Source organism: Hyperoodon ampullatus (assembly GCF_949752795.1).
Source record: "Hyperoodon ampullatus genome assembly, chromosome: 2".
Classification (NCBI taxonomy): Eukaryota; Metazoa; Chordata; class Mammalia; order Artiodactyla; family Ziphiidae; genus Hyperoodon; species Hyperoodon ampullatus.
Window position 1 is genome coordinate 161,127,109 of NC_136915.1, and position 17,133 is coordinate 161,144,241.

At 52.4% G+C, this 17,133-nt stretch overlaps 1 protein-coding gene and 1 pseudogene across 2 annotated transcripts in view; both read right to left on the bottom strand.

Moving 5' to 3' along the window:
* Window positions 1–17,133, bottom strand: part of QSOX1 (quiescin sulfhydryl oxidase 1) — a gene marked incomplete at its 5' end in the record, with an annotated part of 41,490 nt that overhangs the window by 14,688 nt on the left and 9,669 nt on the right. The window contains 5 exon segments of the mRNA XM_079697431.1: window positions 838–983; window positions 3,656–3,746; window positions 6,089–6,191; window positions 6,745–6,790; window positions 16,589–16,689. Of these exon segments, the coding sequence (XP_079553557.1) occupies window positions 838–983; window positions 3,656–3,746; window positions 6,089–6,191; window positions 6,745–6,790; window positions 16,589–16,689 (487 nt within the window).
* On the bottom strand, window positions 13,779–15,667 carry LOC307048737 (heterogeneous nuclear ribonucleoprotein A1-like; annotated as a pseudogene). Its single transcript has 2 exons — window positions 15,608–15,667; window positions 13,779–15,519 (listed from the first exon to the last, which is right to left on the bottom strand). The product of its transcript is annotated as a heterogeneous nuclear ribonucleoprotein A1-like (transcript).

The window sequence follows — 17,133 nt, forward strand, 5'->3', positions numbered from 1 at the left end:
CTCCAAAGGAGGAAACAATGCCTCCGCGCCCCACCAGGACTGGCACTTCCTGCCCCTCCCTGTCCCCGCGGCCATCGTGCTGCCGCCCCCGCCCCCCGCCAGCGCTCTCTGACGAGGCCTGGCCCAGTGCTGCCAGGTGACAGGGGCCGGGTGAGGGCGAGTGGCCGCGCTGCCCAGCCCTGGTGCGGGAGGGCACTAATGGCCCTGAGGAGTGGCTCACTGGACATCTCAGGCCAGCCTTGGTCTCCCTGGCCCTCGCACTCCTGCCTGCAGGGCTGGGTGGACATCAATCATCTGCCCAGGGAGGGCACTGAGGCACCATCTGGCGCCATTCAGCAGCCGGAGCCTGACAGAGGGGCTACGGCTGGCCTGATTGTTCTCTCTTGGCATTTCGGAACTGGCTATTGTCTGGCTCCTAATGAACTTTTCTGCAATTAGAAAACCAAAGGGAGGGAGGGTCAGGCGTATCTGAGTGCTTGCCAGGCACTTGCAGCCTGCCAGCGAGTCTGTCTGTGAAGAGAGGAGGATGGGGAATAGGGCCAGGGCCTATTCCCAGGGCGAAGCGCCAACGCTCGGTGCTGAGTGCGCCGGGGACCTGAGGCTGAACTACTGAGCTGGGGGCAGCGTTCTGGGCCCGGACTCCTGGCTGTAGCATGGCCACCATCCCACCCACCATAGGCAGATATCTGCTTCTCCTGCAGAGGGTGCCCATGGACTCCTCGGAAGACTCACAGGAGAAAGAACCCGTCAGCCCCTGCGAAAGGCTGGCGGCCTCTCGAGGCAGGAAGAAAGGAGGAGCGCAAGGAGAGGGGAGGGAGGGGGCAGAGAGACACGCACACGGGGATCCGGATGTCAGAGCCATTCCGAAACAGCAGGTAGCAAGATGGGAAGTTGGTGACACCAAACTCGTTCACCACGTCATGCTGTGTGTTCAGGACCCTGCGCACCACTATGCCCCGGCGCTGGGACAGGTCCAGAGTCACCTGCAGAGACAATGAGACACTTGCAGGGGTAGGCCAAGCCACTGGACAGAGGGAAGGCCTGGGCAAGTGCCTGGGTGGCAGCTGTGCTCTAGCCAGACTTGAAACCTTTCCAAGAGTAGACTATCGTGACGAGTGAGAGTCTCCTGCCGCCAACCACACCTGCCCCGCTGTAAGGAGTGCAAACGCTGCCTGCTCAGAATGGTGCGGACCACACATCTTGAATCCTTGAGGACAGTCCCAATTTGATGTAATTTTCTTTCCAATGAGAACAATTTGTAAAAGGCATAAAAAGATGTGGTTTCCAAAATTCAAAAACACACATGCACCCCAATGTTCACTGCGGCACTATTTACAATAGCCAGGTCATGGAAGCAACCTAAATGCCCATCGACAGAGGAATGGATAAAGAAGATGTGGTACATATACACAATGGAATATTACTCAGCCAGAAAAAGGAACGAAATTGGGTTATTTGTAGAGACGTGGATGGACCTAGAGACTGTCATACAGAGTGAAGTAAGTCAGAAAGAGAAAAACAAATATCGTATATTAACGCATATATGTGGAATCTAGAAAAATGGTGCAGATGAACCTGTTTGCAGGGCAGGAATAGAGACACAGATGTAGAGAATAAACATATGGACACCAAGGGGGAAAAGGGGAGGGTGGGCTGGACTGGGAGATTGGGATTGACATGTAGACACTACTATGTATAACACATAACTAATGAGAACCTGCTGTATAGCCAGGGAACTCTACTCAATGCTCTGTGGTGACCTAAATGGGAAGGAAATCCCAAAAAGAGGGGATATATGTATACATATAGCTGATTCACTTCGCTGTACAGCGGAAACTAACACAACATTGTAAAGCAACTATACCCCAATAAAGAAAATAATTTTTAAAAATGTATGTATCTGATATTTGGAAGGAAAAAAAAGTGGTTTCAGTTTTGTTCTGATATTTGTAAGACTTTCTGTCTATATTCCAAATTGGAAAAATATACTTAGACGTGACAATCTTATTTTTAGAAAGAATTAAGAAGGAGAAATATACTGTTAGGTAATATTTATTGAATAGGTATTATGTTCTGTATATAGATTGCTTCATTTAATCTTCAAAATAATACTCACTATGAAAGAGGAACAATTACTAGGAGACCAAGCCAGGTGGTGCAGTATACCATGGCTGCGTGGGTTTAAATCCTGCCCCCCCAGACTAAACCTCTCCCAGACTCAACTTCCTTACTTGCAAAATTGTAATAACAATACCCACCTCCAAGGGCTGTTAAGAAGACTGAATGGGTTAATTTTATAAAAGTGCTTCTAACATCGATTAGTAAATAGTTATGTATGTAAGTATTTCTTTAAAAAATGAAACTCCTATCATATAGTAGACGCAAAAACCGAAGCTCAGCAGTGAAATCATGTGATCAGGTCACACATGTAGCAAGCACCTGAGCTGGGCTGTGAATCCCAGGTCGATCTGCCTCCAGAGCTGGGGCTCTTGGCCACTGTGCCCTCCTGCCTCTCAAACTAACCATCCCTGGGCACCTCTGCATGGACAGGGGACCAGTGCCCTTGGTTACTAGGGGAATGGGGGAGCGTAGGAGGAAGAGCTGATTCCAATGAACATTTATCGATCACCTGTACAGGCTTGACCCCAGGCCTGGAATGGGACCAGAAGGATCAGGCACACCTTCAGCAAAGCTCCCTGCCCATCCCACCTCCATGCTTCCCCTCTCAGGGCTGAGAGGTCTGGAGACAGCTCGGAGCGCTCAACTGTGCTTTGGGAGTTTCAGGAGGAAAACCATTCAGAGTCAACAGTCATGTTTAATTTCATCCCCTCTCTCTCTATCTCCTTGCACTGCCTTGGAACTTCTCCCAGGCACCGACCCATCCCACCTCTGCATCTGGGAAAAGCCCAGTGGCCCGCGAAGTCCATGGGGCAGCGGTGGAACGGCAGACTCTCTGCATCAGGCCGGGGATGGATCTTTATAAAGTACGTACTCTGTGCCAGTTACTCATCCAGGCTTTTCCTCTAAACCGCCTCACTTGATGTTCCCAAACATACTCTGAAAAAAGGTAACTGTCACCACTTCAAAGGCAGGGAAACGAAGCTCAAGAAAGTTGAGTAACAGTGATCACAGACACAGCACATAAGTGATGGAGTGGAGATTCCAACCCGCCTGATTCTGTTACCTGCTTCACCTGGGAAGGGACCCCATTTCCTCAAGAGGGATTAGAGGCTCTCTGATGTTCCCTCCCCCCCAGATTTTTTACTCCAATTCTTTGCGAGCGGGGTAGTGTGGAAATAACACAAGCTTTGGAGGCAGACAGACCTGGTTTGAAGTTCTGCTCTACCAGTTCACTGGCTGTGTGATTTTCGACCTGTTACTTGACCATCTTCGTTAATTAGAAAGATGAGCAACTACGTGTGTCAGCAATCTAGTGCAATGCTCAATCAACAGCAGGTGTTATCATTCTCAGTTTCCACGAGGAAGATCCAAGCAGACATAAAGGCTTTAAACAGAAAGGTCCAGCTCCTACACTTCCCGTTTCCCCCAGCAGGGGTCAGGCCAGTGCTGGGCTAAGAAGTGTACAGGACCAGCCCTGCTCTTGGCTCTCTCCCAGCGGCTATGCAGTAGCAGTGGGACCCTGCAGGCAGCTCACCTCTCTACCCAGGTAGGAGCCTTCCCTTTCAAAGATCAGGGCCAGGTAATCTTCATCATTGCTTGCAAAGAATCCAGTAATCTCCTCCAGCCTGCAAGAGACAACGCTGGCAGTCACTCTCTCTGTGGTGGGAAGAAAGCAAAACTGCCGGCGACAGCAGACGTGTCTGACCCAGTACCGTTGAGTGCGGCCACACACACCTCCTCCTCTGTTTGCACACAAGACTTTGAGGAAGTCTCTCCATGCCAGCCCTCCAGTGGGAGTAAAATAACCCTGAGTCTCAAAAGACGCTCTCTGCCTATTACAGAAACCTGGTTCTTCACTTCACCCACCTATTTGGGTTGTTTTTTCAGAGTCAGGAGTGCGTAGGGCAGTCTGAGGAGGAGACCGGGGGAGGCACGCTTTGAGACCAGGTGTTTCTATGCTCTGGGTAAGGCCCAGGCTTAGAGGGCAGTTTTTATTGGTCCCCTAAGAAGCTGGTGTTTACTACCCATCAGACACAAGCCTTGATCTGTGCTAAGTCACTACCAACTGGGAGACGTGCTTTTTCCCCTCCTGGAGCAGGCATACAAAAGAAACTAAAGAATGAGAAAGTCCTGGGTACAGGAGATCTCAGAAGCTGTCTAATCTTATTTGAAGATTTTAACCTCCTTATTTTAAGATGAGGAAACTAGGGCCCCAGGATGAAGGTGGAAATTAATAAGAAGGCAAATCTTATTATTCCCCCCAAATCAAAGAATTAAGATACAAGCTGTTTTAAAAATGCAGAGTTTCAATAGAAAACAATTGCATGATACAAAAATGATTTGTTCCCTTATTTCAATTAAAAGCAGAACATCATCAAACATGTAACAGGAGACAACAGCGTCTACTTTTGTCCCCAACCTGATGACCTATTTCCCTCCTCCGGATCCAATGATGTGGCAGTGGTTACCTCCAAACAGAAGATGCAACATGGGGCCAGTGGAGCCCAGCCCAGCAACAGTACAAACGCCATGCCAGAGAGGTGGGGGCCAGAGTGTACCCCAGGGGGTGGATGGTCACTGACAGCCCCTGGGGTGGTAGCAGGTGGCCTCTCAGGCAACTTCCCCAGACCTCCCCAAGGCTGGCAGAAGAGCCCACAGGCAGCTGACCATGTAACTTGCCCCCATCCCGTCCATTCTCACTCACACTTCTGGACGAGGCAGCCCACCTTCCACCACAGGTCCCCGCCTCCTCCCTAAAGCTCTCTAGAAGGATCACTTTGAGAGAGGCTGGCAGGTTTACCTGGCTGGTTGCTTTTGAGATCTTCTGGGCTGAAAAGGCACCATGAGGGAGTGTGGGTGTAAGAAAGAGACAGAGGCAGAGACGTGATCATTGAGAAATGGAAGAAGGAGCGAGGTGTTTCCTGGAGAGAGGGGGTCTGGCTGTGGAACCCCAAACCAAGACCATATACTCAGTCCAGGGGCTCCATGAGGCCCTCTGGGAGGATGGAGAATTGGGAAAGATGATAAAAGAATCATTGTGAGTTGGATTCAACACCAGTTGACACTTGGAAACACAGTCCCTCAGCAGGGCCTCAGCTTTCCAGACACCAGCGGACTTAGGGTGGGCGCTGAAGCCCCAGTGTTTGCCTCCTGAGGCTTTCTCAGCATCCGGAACCTTCACGGTGTTCTGTGGCTGGGCTCCCTCTAGCAGCCCCAGCTGGTACTTGGATTTGCTCCTTCTTGGCCCCGTAAGGTGGGCTTTCTCCTATCCGGGGTTCTCGTCCAGAAGGGCAGGACCTCGTGTTTTCCATCTACCTGTCTCCCTCTGTGGGAGAGTTAGAGTGAGACACCGTGCACCTCATTATGCTGATTTCCTAGAATAGAGGCGCTCCTGGAAGGCTGCCTGGCAGGTAGATATAGGACACCAGCCACCTGACACTCTGCAGCCCAGGGAGCAGAGTCACCTCCCCATCCCCCGGTCACAGCTATGGCTCAGGAAATGAGCACCTTCATTTTACAGGGCTTTGTGCTTCTCAGTCCCCCATCCCCTTTCGTCTAAACGGCATCTGGTCTCCCTTTTTCTTCCCCACGCCCACCCTCTCAGGGACCCTCCCTGGGTTAGATCATGTGAAATCCAGCTGCATCCCTCCGATATTCCAGGTTCTGAGAAGCAGCAGCAGGTATTACCCAGAGAACCCCGCCCGTCTTTTCCTTCCCGTCGGGTGGGATGGGCCCTTGCATCCCCGTCAGCCCCAGGAGGTCAGGGCTCCTAGGGTAGGACCTCCAGCAATGGGAAGCCCTCCACCAGCTTCTCCAGGCAGCTCTGGGCTCCGGTCTACTGGAGTGTCCACCGCTCAGGCAACAGGAAGAACCAGCCCGGTCCCCGGCCCTGCTGCCCCCACGGTCCTCTCACTGCCAGGCCTGCCATCCTGCCACACTGCCATGGGCCTGCCCCAGCCCCAAATACCTGGCAGGCTTCAGTGGGGGACAGGCGGAGGGCCACGTGTCACTATGGGACTCCAGGGCGTCAATGAGACTCTCCCGCAGCATCTGCACGTCAGCACCAGCCACTGTAAATGAAGATGGACATAGGCAAGGGGCGTGAAGAGAGGAGAATGAATCCCAGTGCCCTTGTCAGCCTGCCTCATGGAAGCAAGGGGCCCAGGGCATGAGCTGAGCAAAACAGAGCACATCTCAGTCCTCCTCTGTACGAGGGACGGGGGGCATCCCACCCCTGTGGTCCTAAGCATGGCAGGGGGACCCATCCCCCAGGGCAGGACAGAGTCCCTCACACCTGGGCCCTGAGGGCCCTCCCCACGCTATCTGGCTGCCCCTCTGGATGTCAACCCCACTTTGACACGAAGGGCTATTCTGGGAACATGTGACCTTCCCCACTTCCCAGATGGGCCCAAACGGAAGGGCTTCTTCAGCCTTGTTTTCCCAAAGGCATCTTCCAGGCTGGCTGGGAATGACATTTCCAGGAAAACAAATTCGGCTTTCACTGGGGACCTCCTCACCCTGCAGACCTTGCTGGGCTCTCTTCACCCCAGCAGAAGCCCAGGCGAAAGAGGGGGAGAAAGATGCTGACGGCGCCAATGAGACCCCACGAGCTGGGACACCCACCTGACAGTGTATCTCCTGAGCCGGTCTTGGAAGAGGCCTTAAAGAACTGGAAGCAAACACACAGAAAAGAGTCAGTGGAGCTAAGAGCACAACACCCACGCCAGTTGGGTCTGTGTTTTTGTTTTTTGGGGTTTTTTTTTGTTTTTTTTTGTTTGTTTTTTTTCAGTACGCGGGCCTCTCACTGTTGTGGCCTCTCCCATTGCGGAGCACAGGCTCCGGACGCGCAGGATCAGCGGCCATGGCTCACGGGCCCAGCCGCTCCGCGGCATGTGGGATCTTCCCGGACCGGGTCACGAACCTGCGTCCCCTGCAACGGCAGGTGGACTCTCAACCACTGCGCCACCAGGGAAGCCCTGGGTCTGTGTTTGAGACCCAGCTGCTTACTAAATGGGGTGACTTCGGGGAAATGACTTAACTTTTGTGAGCCTCAGTTTCTTCATCTGTAAAATGAGAGCAAGAGGTCTCTGCTCGTGGAGCGGGACCCTGGTTCCTCTCCCTGGTGTCCTGCACCTGATCCCCACCCTCACAGCTCTGGAGCACCCCGGGAAGCTGCGGCTCGGACACTTGGCTGAGGGGTGTCTGTTTCTATGAAGCGCCGGGACCCGGCACATAGGGACTAGAAAATAGTTGCTCTATAAATAAGTGATGCAGACCCATCCGATAAAATAAAGTGAAGTCACTTCATACCCCCCACGCACACCCTGGACAATGTTAGCTGCTCTCTGAGGCGATCTGTCCTGGTTCCTTATCTTGGAAAAGGGGCAGCGAGGCTCATGTCTCTGGCCACGGAGGACTCCCAGCCTGGCTCCACCGAGGACTCCCAGCCTGGCTCCACCGAGGACTCCCAGCCTGGCTCAGCAGACACTCCAGAAGGGAGGGGTGTCCAGTTTGGTTCTACTGAGGGGTGGGCTTGAGCCCCTGAAGAAACAAGCCTTATTACAGATGGGCCAGTTTAACTCTCTCCCCATGTACATGACACCCAGGCCCAGTCTGTTGCCTCCTTGGGAGAGAGGACAGAGAGAACAGAGGGCAACTCCTTAGAATGAGCTCCTGTCTTAAGCGGTGGGAGAGCTGCCAGAACTCCGGCTTGTGCTCTCCTGGGATCAGGAGGTAACAGAGTTCAGTTGTCCTGACAGATGGCCACTTAACTGCCTGGGGAAGAGCCTGCAATCTGGGAAGAGGCCTCCTCTTGAGGTCCCTAACCTTGAGGCTACTTGTAGCCACCTTGGGCCTCTGCCGAGTAGCACGGCTGCTCGGCCTTATCCCAAGCTGGTGGCTGAATGCAGGCCCTCAGGTCTACCAGACCTGGGTTCAAGGCCTGGCTCTGCTATGCTCTTGCTGTGTGACCTTGGGCACTCTATTAACCTCTCTGAACCTTCTCATCTTTAAGATGAGGACGACACCATCTACCTTGGAGAACTGCTGCGAGGATTCAATGACAATACATCCGAAGTGCTTAGCACTGTACCTGGTGCACACAGTAAGAAATCAACAAATGTTAACATTATCACTATTATATCATCATCAGCCCCTTCCCTTGTTCCGTTGAAACACCAGGAAACACTGATCAGCTAGATCTGTCGGTTCTAGCCATTTGTAGGCAGAAAACTGAAATGTGGAGGCCACCTGCCTCCCTCTCCCACATGAACAACAAAGATGCAGAGAAGCCGCCCATCTCTCCCCACCTGCAACCTTCTCCTGCTACTGCTGACCTCACCTGGACCCTGTTTTATTCTCTCCTACTTAGAGCATTAATATAAACTTTTATTCTGGGTGAAAACCAGCCACTGACACATGCCACATATATTCATAATAGTGTTCTTTGCAGTCACTGAATACATTTTGAATTAATAAAAGTATATGCTATCCTTACGCTTGTAAAAACGAGCACAGTTTTCTAGGGCTGTGTCATGAAATCAAGTAGATAAAGCATGTTAAGGCATTTATGGGCTGACACTGTTTCTCAGGAACAAAATAAAAGACACACCTATTTGGGGTTTGGTTTGCTCACAGAGGATGACCTTTACAGCTGCAGTTATTCACAGTGACGGTGCCTTTGTACAGACAGAATAGACTTCAACTTGCTTCCATAGGCATAAAAACATGACTAACATCTTGACGCCTTAAGCCATGTGGCTCTTCATGGCTACAGTTGTTACTGTCAGCTACTGTAAAGTAGTGTGGTTGACTTTTCTTCAACCATCAGGTCTCCAAGATCTGAGCAGGTGCCTTATGAAAAGGGGCTGACATTACTTCCATCAGAGGGCGGCCTCCCCAGACCCCAGCTGAGCCTTCTGAAGGCCCCAGCCATGGGCAGTGGGGAGTCAGACAGGAGCCTGCAATAGGGGAGTGCAGGAATTCCAAGAGCTCCCCTTCTGCATGAGGTGCAGGGCTACAGGGAAGGCCCCCTCCTCTCTCCAGTTACTTCAGTCACGCAGCCTTCCCTTCTGTCCCCAGAAGCTTCCCAGCCACCTTCCAGAACAATGTCACCACGTGAGGGCTGGTTCCCATACCTCACACTCTAGAGGAACTTTTTCCTATGAACTAATCTCTCCTTCATCTTTCCCCTTGTCTACCAGCTCCTTCCCTATGCCTGCAAACAGGTTCAGATCCTCCGAATCTAAAGTTAAAAAAAAAAAAAAAAAAAAGGACACGAAGGGATGGAGGATGGGAACAGAGGCTTCTCCAGTTGCTGCACGTCCCATTTCCCGGTGCCACCAAATGTCTCAAAACAGTGTCTGCCCTCAGTCCTCTTCCTTCCCGCGAAGCTGGCTGCGGCTCATGCCCCCACCACTCAGCTGGGACCACTCCAGGAAAGCTCGGCTGACCTTCTCTTTGGCTGGTCCAATGACCTTCCAGCCCTTCCTGCTCTCTCTGCAGTATCTGTTGCTATCACTGCCCGTTTCTCCCCCCTCGGCCAGGGTTTTTTTTTGTGCCACATCTTCCCGCCACTCTCCTTCTTTGCCTTCATGTCACCACCCTCCCTTGGTTGTCCTGACACTGCCCAGGCCTTCATGGCCACCTTCACAGCCTTCCCCTCGCTCTTGTCCCAGCCTTGCTCTGGACTCCTCTCCTGTGCCATCTCCTGCCCCCAGTTTCTCCTCCAGCCACACATCGGATCACGGCACTCTTCTGTTTAAAAAGCCCTGGGAGGCACTGTCACAAACGAGGGGCTCAAGCTATGCTTTTGAATGAATGAGTGAATAAACAGGTGAATGGACAAACCAACCCGTTGTTTGTCTCCCTTGCTGATGTCATCTACCTTGTCCAAAAGGTTTGTGACCTGAACCCTGTCTCAGGTCCTCACCTGTCTTAACTTGTTTCTTCCAGGTGTCAGGGTAGCCCTCCCCCAATACACACACACTGTCCAAGACTGAGTCACCCCTCCCACAACCTGTTTCTCCACCCATGTTCCTTCTCTCACCCAGTGATTGTCCTCCTCCCCATCACCCAGACCAGCATCTCCCTCTCCCACAACGCCTGTGGTCTGTGAACTTGACCTTTGTGATATCTATTCTACAGTCCTTGAGACCAGTTGCCTTTTCTAGACCAGGGCCTACCACCTACTTCCTGGCCCACTACAACTGTCTCTACCTGTCCCCGCCTCACACCCTCAGAAATGGTCACATGCTCCATCTTTTCAAATGATGGAGCCACCACCCTCACTGTCACTTTGTTTGGGTTTCTAAGGGACAATTCTGGTCTGATCATGTCCCTCCTCCTCAAAGCCCTTCCATGACTCCCTACTGCCGAGGAATAGTGTCCAAACTCAGAGCGTTTGAGGCCTTCCAGGATCTGCCTCCACCCACACTTATCTCCCACTGCCCCGCCCCCATTCCCTACATTTCAGCTACGATGGACTTGAACCCGAACTTCCCACCCATCCATCCACCTCCCACCTGGGAGGGCAGGACTATAGCTTATTCACCTCTGCAAGCCCCACAGTGCCTGGCACAGTGTCTAGGACATGGAAACACTCAAAGGACACCTGTTCAGTTGAACAGAGAATCTCTACCCTTTGATCAGCTTGGAAGCTCATGCAAAAATCACATTAAAATCGAGTCAGGGCACGCTTCTGCCCTCTTATTAATCTGCATCCTTATTAAGTCAGCTGTTGGAGGCGTGTGCCCTACCCAAGGGAAAGGGCCGCCACTCCCTGGAAACAGGCAATTAAGACTCCAGCAGGGAGTTTCCTTTCCTCCAGGAGCGGTCAGCACCCAGTCCCTTTCCTCTCAACACTTGACCCAGGAGCTTCTGCCCTCCCCAACCGTGGAGCCCCTGGAATCCTCCCTGTCTCCCCAAAGGCAGGTGACCAGATGGCACTGGGCAGGTCTTTACCAACCTATCCAGGAGCAACTGCCTTCCTGGGGGCCAAATAAGGCTAAACAAAAAGCATGCTTTGCAGTGGCAACCATCAATGGCACTGAATCCAAGCTTTCTAAACAAGTTTTAAGGAAGGTGACCTCCAAATACCTTACAGTGAGCCTGCGAGGATGCACAAGCTTAACCGTTCCTACCCTGTGGACCGTCAGTGGAGGCGAGACCTGGCAGAGGGCAGGTGACTGCTGAGAGGGGGGCCTATCTCCTTTTTCCAGAGAGAGGCAGGAGATGTCTTTCTGAGTCCTGTCCCCGCTCCCTGACAACTCACAAGAGCCACAAAAAGTAACAGCCCAGACGGTACTCCCCAGTCCCAGCCTTGAATTCAAGGACTTGTCATCCCTGGGCTCCCTCCTTCCGGGGTCCTGCCTCCGCCCCGCACAAGAGCCTCAGCTCCAGCCAGACCAGCCTTCTCAACTCCCCACACGGTTCCACCCACATCCTCTGCTCTCACATCCTGCCCGCCATACCTCCTCTCTCCCAGCCAAACTCCACCCACTTGGATGTCCCCCTCCTCCGGGAACTCCTCCTCCCCAGGAAATCCTCTCTGATGTGGGAAGGAAAGAACTCAGTGACCCCAGGCAAACTCCCCCAGCGTTCACCATGTACACCTCACTCCCGGCCTGTCAACTAGCTGGGAGCTCTGAGTGCCCTTGTGCGCAGCGCCTTCCTGTCTGGCCGGCCTCGCTTATGTTTCTGGCCATGGCCTACAGGTCTGGCTTCTCCATGATGATGAGCACAGTGCTGTGCCCCGAGCAAACATTCACTCAACAGCTGTTGATGGATGGACTGCCTCAAATGGGGTATCACAGAGGGGCTACCACGAGCCCATAGGGCAACAGGAAGGAAGACAACTAACATTTATGGAACTTTGGCTAATACCACAGTGTCCTGGCACTCTCACACGTAAGACCTCATTTCATAGTTGGCAACAATCCTATTAGGTAGATATTATCATCCCATTTTTCAGACAAAGAAACTGAGGCCAGTGGCTAGGGCATTAAGTGACTCCCCGAGTCACAGTAAGCAGGGGAGCCAGGATTTGAACTCGTGTCAATTATCTCCTCAGAATCTTGCAAAGGGAAGACTTCTGTCCTCTCCCACCCAATGCTGCTGCCTCCTGTAATCTTGATCCCAGCCAGGCCTTTGGCTACAAAGGGTCCTACTCCATTACCCACTGAGGGGCACTCCTGCAGCCCACTGGCAAAGCCTCTACCCCTGAAGTTCCAGCCTCTAGGTCCTCAAGCTCCAGCCAAAACCAGCTTTAAGCTACCTTTCCCTCCCTCCCCTCTGTTCTCTTCCAGATGGGCACCGGCTCCAGTTTGATAGGGCCCTGACACAGCTGGCTTGCCTTGCAGGGCCGGTTGTTTGCTAAACAGGCTGGGCTGGCAGAAGCTCACTGTTTGCTCACGGTGACAAGGTGCAGGAGGCAGAGGAAAGGGACAATGACACATGTTACTGGGAGTGGCCATACTCTTGTACGGGCCTGTCCCTGTCATACCAGCGACACTCTCTCCCCCTGTTCAACACATGTCCTCATCTTAGAGCTCTCAGCCTTGATGGGTGGGAGCGAGGACCGGCTCCAGTCCCCACGGGATGGCAGACAGAGGTACAGGGCCATCTCTCTGGCCTGCTGGCAGCCAGGCCCACCTCTAGGGTGTACTGCTTCCCAGGGAGTCCAGCCACGCAGCCCACACGCACACCGGGCTCTCAATGGGCCAGAATCTCTGGAGATCTGGAATCTGAGTCGTGTTTTCCAAACACTAGAAATAATCTAGTGGTAAGTTGTAAAATCAAGTTAGTGAATCACAGCCAGTACTTTTTAAAAAATACACAGAACAGAAAATAGCGTCTACTGCACTTACGAAGAATAGTGTTTTATGAAACAATTGTTTTAGGGATAACAGATACAAACCAACTTCTGGATCTCACTGTAAATGTTGTAGGTCACAGTAACAATGTTTGAAAGCCACTGCTTAGGGCCTTAGAACAGAGACCGATCAGAAGCTAGAACCACTTGCACCCTGGACCAGAGCCCTAAGGACTGGGCACCGAGCCCCTCTCCCTGCTGAAACTGAACTGCAGGCTCCTCAGGAGAGGTTGGGAGGGCTTGGCCGAGGGAGGTCACAACACTGGTCTCTGGAGCTCGTAAGAAATGCACAGGTCACTACTAGCCCAGCTCAGCCCAGCCCAGCCAGATGCCGCCAGTGTGAAGGCAGTCAAGGAGCCCAGCTCAGGGTCCTGCCAGCACCCCTCCCACAGCAGGATAGGCGGTTGAGGAGATGATTAGTCACTTGGGGCACTCAGGCTGTGTGTGCTGCATGACTCAGACAGGTGCTGAGAAGCTTCTGGATCTCCCGACATACCTGGGCCATCTCCTTCCAATCCCCCGAGCCCCAGCCTCTTCCAGACAGAAACAGAATGCCCCAGGCACCAGCCCCCACCGAACCCCCACAGGATGTCCCGACCTGGCCACGGGACCAATGCCAACCCCCTTCCCCTGTGCAGGGACTCCTGCTGCCACACTCATCTTCCCCCAGCTTCCCACGCGGGGCTGCTTGCCCTGCCTCAGCAGAAGGAACAGAAGGCTCCGTCCTCCCCTTGGAGAGTAATTTTGAATATTTTAAGTTACACATCTTGGGGCCAAGGATAGGACAATGGCCCTGTCATGGAAGCCTTTTACTTAAAAGAGACAGTTGACAAACAATGGCTCCGCTGCCACCTCTAAATGATACGGCAGTAGCCGTTGGCTCAGGACACTTCCCCAGGCCAGCTGAATGGGGGCTTGGGCCCTGACCCTAAGTGGTAACAGGAGCATGGGAGGGAGCTCTCCGGGGCTGTGGAAACCCTGAACCCAGCAGGAGTTCACTGGCCGTGAGAACAGAAAGGTCACATGGAGTTAGAACTGGATGTTGCTGGAGGAGCCTGGGGCCTTGCTCTCCAGATGAATTCTCCTGGCGTCATCAGTCTCAGATATGGTTCATGGTTCTGCCTGGCAACTGAAGTCCCTGAACTCAGAGATATCTTGTTCCAGGGACAATGTTTGGCTTTTCAGTCTTCAAAGGCATTTCCTGATTCTTCTTCTTTTTTTTTTTTTTTTTAAAAAAGACACATTTATTCAGCATCATGATCAGACTATTACATTTAGCAATCAACAGCATGGGTGCAAAAAAAAAAATCTATATTAAAACCCTTTGTTGGAATGCTTTACACTTTCCACAGAACAGAAACTAAAATAACCTGTTATACAATTAGTCACAAATACAGTCCTCGAGTTTTTTTGCCCATACACATGAGTATTGTCTAAAATATGTCTTCTTTGTAGCAGCTAGGCCCTGCCACCACTGTGCTTGGCCGAGTTCACAAATCTGTTGTAACCTGTAGCTTCCCTGTCACTTCTCTGGCTCTCCTCTCCTGCGAAGCTTTGTTTCCTGGCAGTAATCAAAACCTTCTGCCACTGCCATAGCTACTGCTGCTGCTGGAACCACCATAGCCACCTTGGTTTCAGGGCTTGGCAAAGTACTGGCCTCCAACACCATAGGGGCCAGAACTTCTGCCTCCAAAGTTTCCTCCTTTCATGGGTCCAAAATTTGAAGATTGATTGTTGTAACTGCCAAAATCATTGTAGCTTCCACCACCTCCATAATTGCTTTCATCATTACCAAATCCATTATAGCCGTCCCCACTGCCACCACAGCCACCACCACCGCGGATGCCACCAAAGCCAGCTCGACCACTGAAGTTTCCTCCACGACCAAAGCTGTCATTCCCACCAAAACCCCCTCCAAGACCACCATCAAAGTTTCCAGAACCATTTCAACCTCTTTGGCTGGATGAGGCACTAGCCATCTCTTGCCGAGATAGGGCTTTCCTTACTTCACAGTTGTGGCCATTCACAGTGTGGTATTTCTGAATGACAATCTTGTCTACAGAGTCATGGTCATCACAGGTTACGAAAGCAAAGCCTCTCTTTTTTGCCACTGCCTCTACCAGTCATGATTTCAATCACTTCAGTTTTCCCATACTGTTGGAAATAATCTCTTAGGTGATGTTCTTCAGTGTCTTCTTTAATGCCACCAACAAAAATCTTTTTCACCTGGTTAAGTGGGCGCCAGGTCTTTGAGAATCTTCTCTTGAGACGGCCCTCTTTGGTTCCCCAACTCTTCCATCCACCTCGTGTGGCCTTGCCTTCATGGCCGCATCCACCTCCTCCACAGTGGCATACGTGACAACCCCAAAGCCTCTGGAGCGCCTGGTGCTTGGATCCCTCGTTACCACACAGTCTGTGAGCGCTCCCCGCTGCTCACAATGGCTCCTCAGACTGTCATCGGTTGTTTCAAAGCTCAAACCTCCGATGAAGAGCTTCTGCAGCTGTTCGGGCTCTTTGGGTGACTCTGACTTAGACACGACAGCAGTGGAGGCGGGGGAGATGCTTACTCAACGATGTTTACTCGGCGGTGTCCACGGGCAGAAAGGAGTAATCTACCAAACGTATCTCCTGATTATTCTTAGTGGCCACAGAGGAAATTGCTTTTCTAGATGCCATACTGGTGGGAGCAGGCTAATTATTTATAGGTGGAGAGAGAGATTTTGATTTGGATTCTTTAATTTGGAAGAGAACTAACTGGATTACAGCCGGGCCTGAGCTCTGGGGAGGGTGCTAAGTATAATGGCACAGCCTTGCTGCTCTGGGCTTCCCAGGGCCTCTGATGTGAGAGCCTTGGAAGTTGTCCAGGTGTTAATTAAGTGGTTGATGCCCCGCGGTGGGCAGGCTGGCAGGCAAAGCCTCCTCAGAGAGCTCGTGCTACTTGCAGCCACAGCCGGGGTGACAGGGCCCTCGTGTGTTTGGTATGATGTCTCCCGTGATGGAGATCCCTGCTGCCTGAGGCATTGGGCTAAGGCTCTCCTGCCAGGTCACTTCTGAGCCTCTTGGGTTCAAGGCACTTGCCTGATGAGGATGAGGTTGGCCAGTTGTCTCAAGGGACCTTTTCTGGGGGACCATGAGACCCCCTGAGTCTGATCCTGCCTACAGGTGGGTCAGAGCCTAAACTCTGGTTTTACAGGGTTTAGATCAGCCCTCCAAGGCTGGGAGGTCAGGCAGGAGAGGAATTGATTGAAAAGAGGCCCCTGGGAGCTGGGAGTTCTCACCAGCTCAGGTGATGCTCACTTCTCACAGCTACAATCTGCCCATCCCAACGCCACCACACACAGCCCCTTTTCCTTATAAAGGGGAGAATGTGCCAGACGAAGTGAGCCTCTTTCTTTTCTGCCTCCCAGTTCACATCCCTTTCTGCCTCTAAAATAGGCACATGCTCCAGGGGCTGTGATTTAAGCAGGTCAAGCCCAGAAGCCTGGGAGGACACCACAGAGCCCAGCAGTCAGGCAGACACCAGGGAAGCATGGAGCAGCTGGCAACGTGCTCCGACAGCACTGCCCCCGAGCCCGCTCACCCCTCCTGGTCACACACCCTCACAGTCGGGAAGCCAGAGATGTTGAAGTCTCTGCACACTGCGGTGTTGGTCTCCTGAGCACAGTCCAGGGCGGCGAGATTCAGGGCCGGCCTCCAAGCTGAAAGGACAAAAAATAAAAAAAAAAAGAAACAAAAAAAACCTGAGGTAAGTAAGAGGGGCTGGCACCTCTGCCTGCTGACCTCGCCCATGCAACACCCCACCGCCACCAGTGCCCACGGCACCTGCCTCCGAAGCTCTTAGGAGAAAGGTCACTCCTTCCTCAAAACATGGCCTCTGAGATAGTTGGGTTATTCTGCATTTAGCCTGTGCTTAGGACACAGTTAAATAGCACCGGTAACCCACTCGGAACAGCAAGCTGTGTCCCCCGTTGTTCTGCAGTGAGGGAGGGGCACAGGGGCTGGAGGAGCTGAAGAGAGATATGAGATGAGCCTGGCCCTCTTGGGGAAAAGCCCCTGGGATACTGCCTCTGTCTCTGCTGCCCTCTAGAGAGGATCAGTTCCAGAAGGGTGAAAAGCATGCCTCAGGAGTGCTGAGTTCCCCC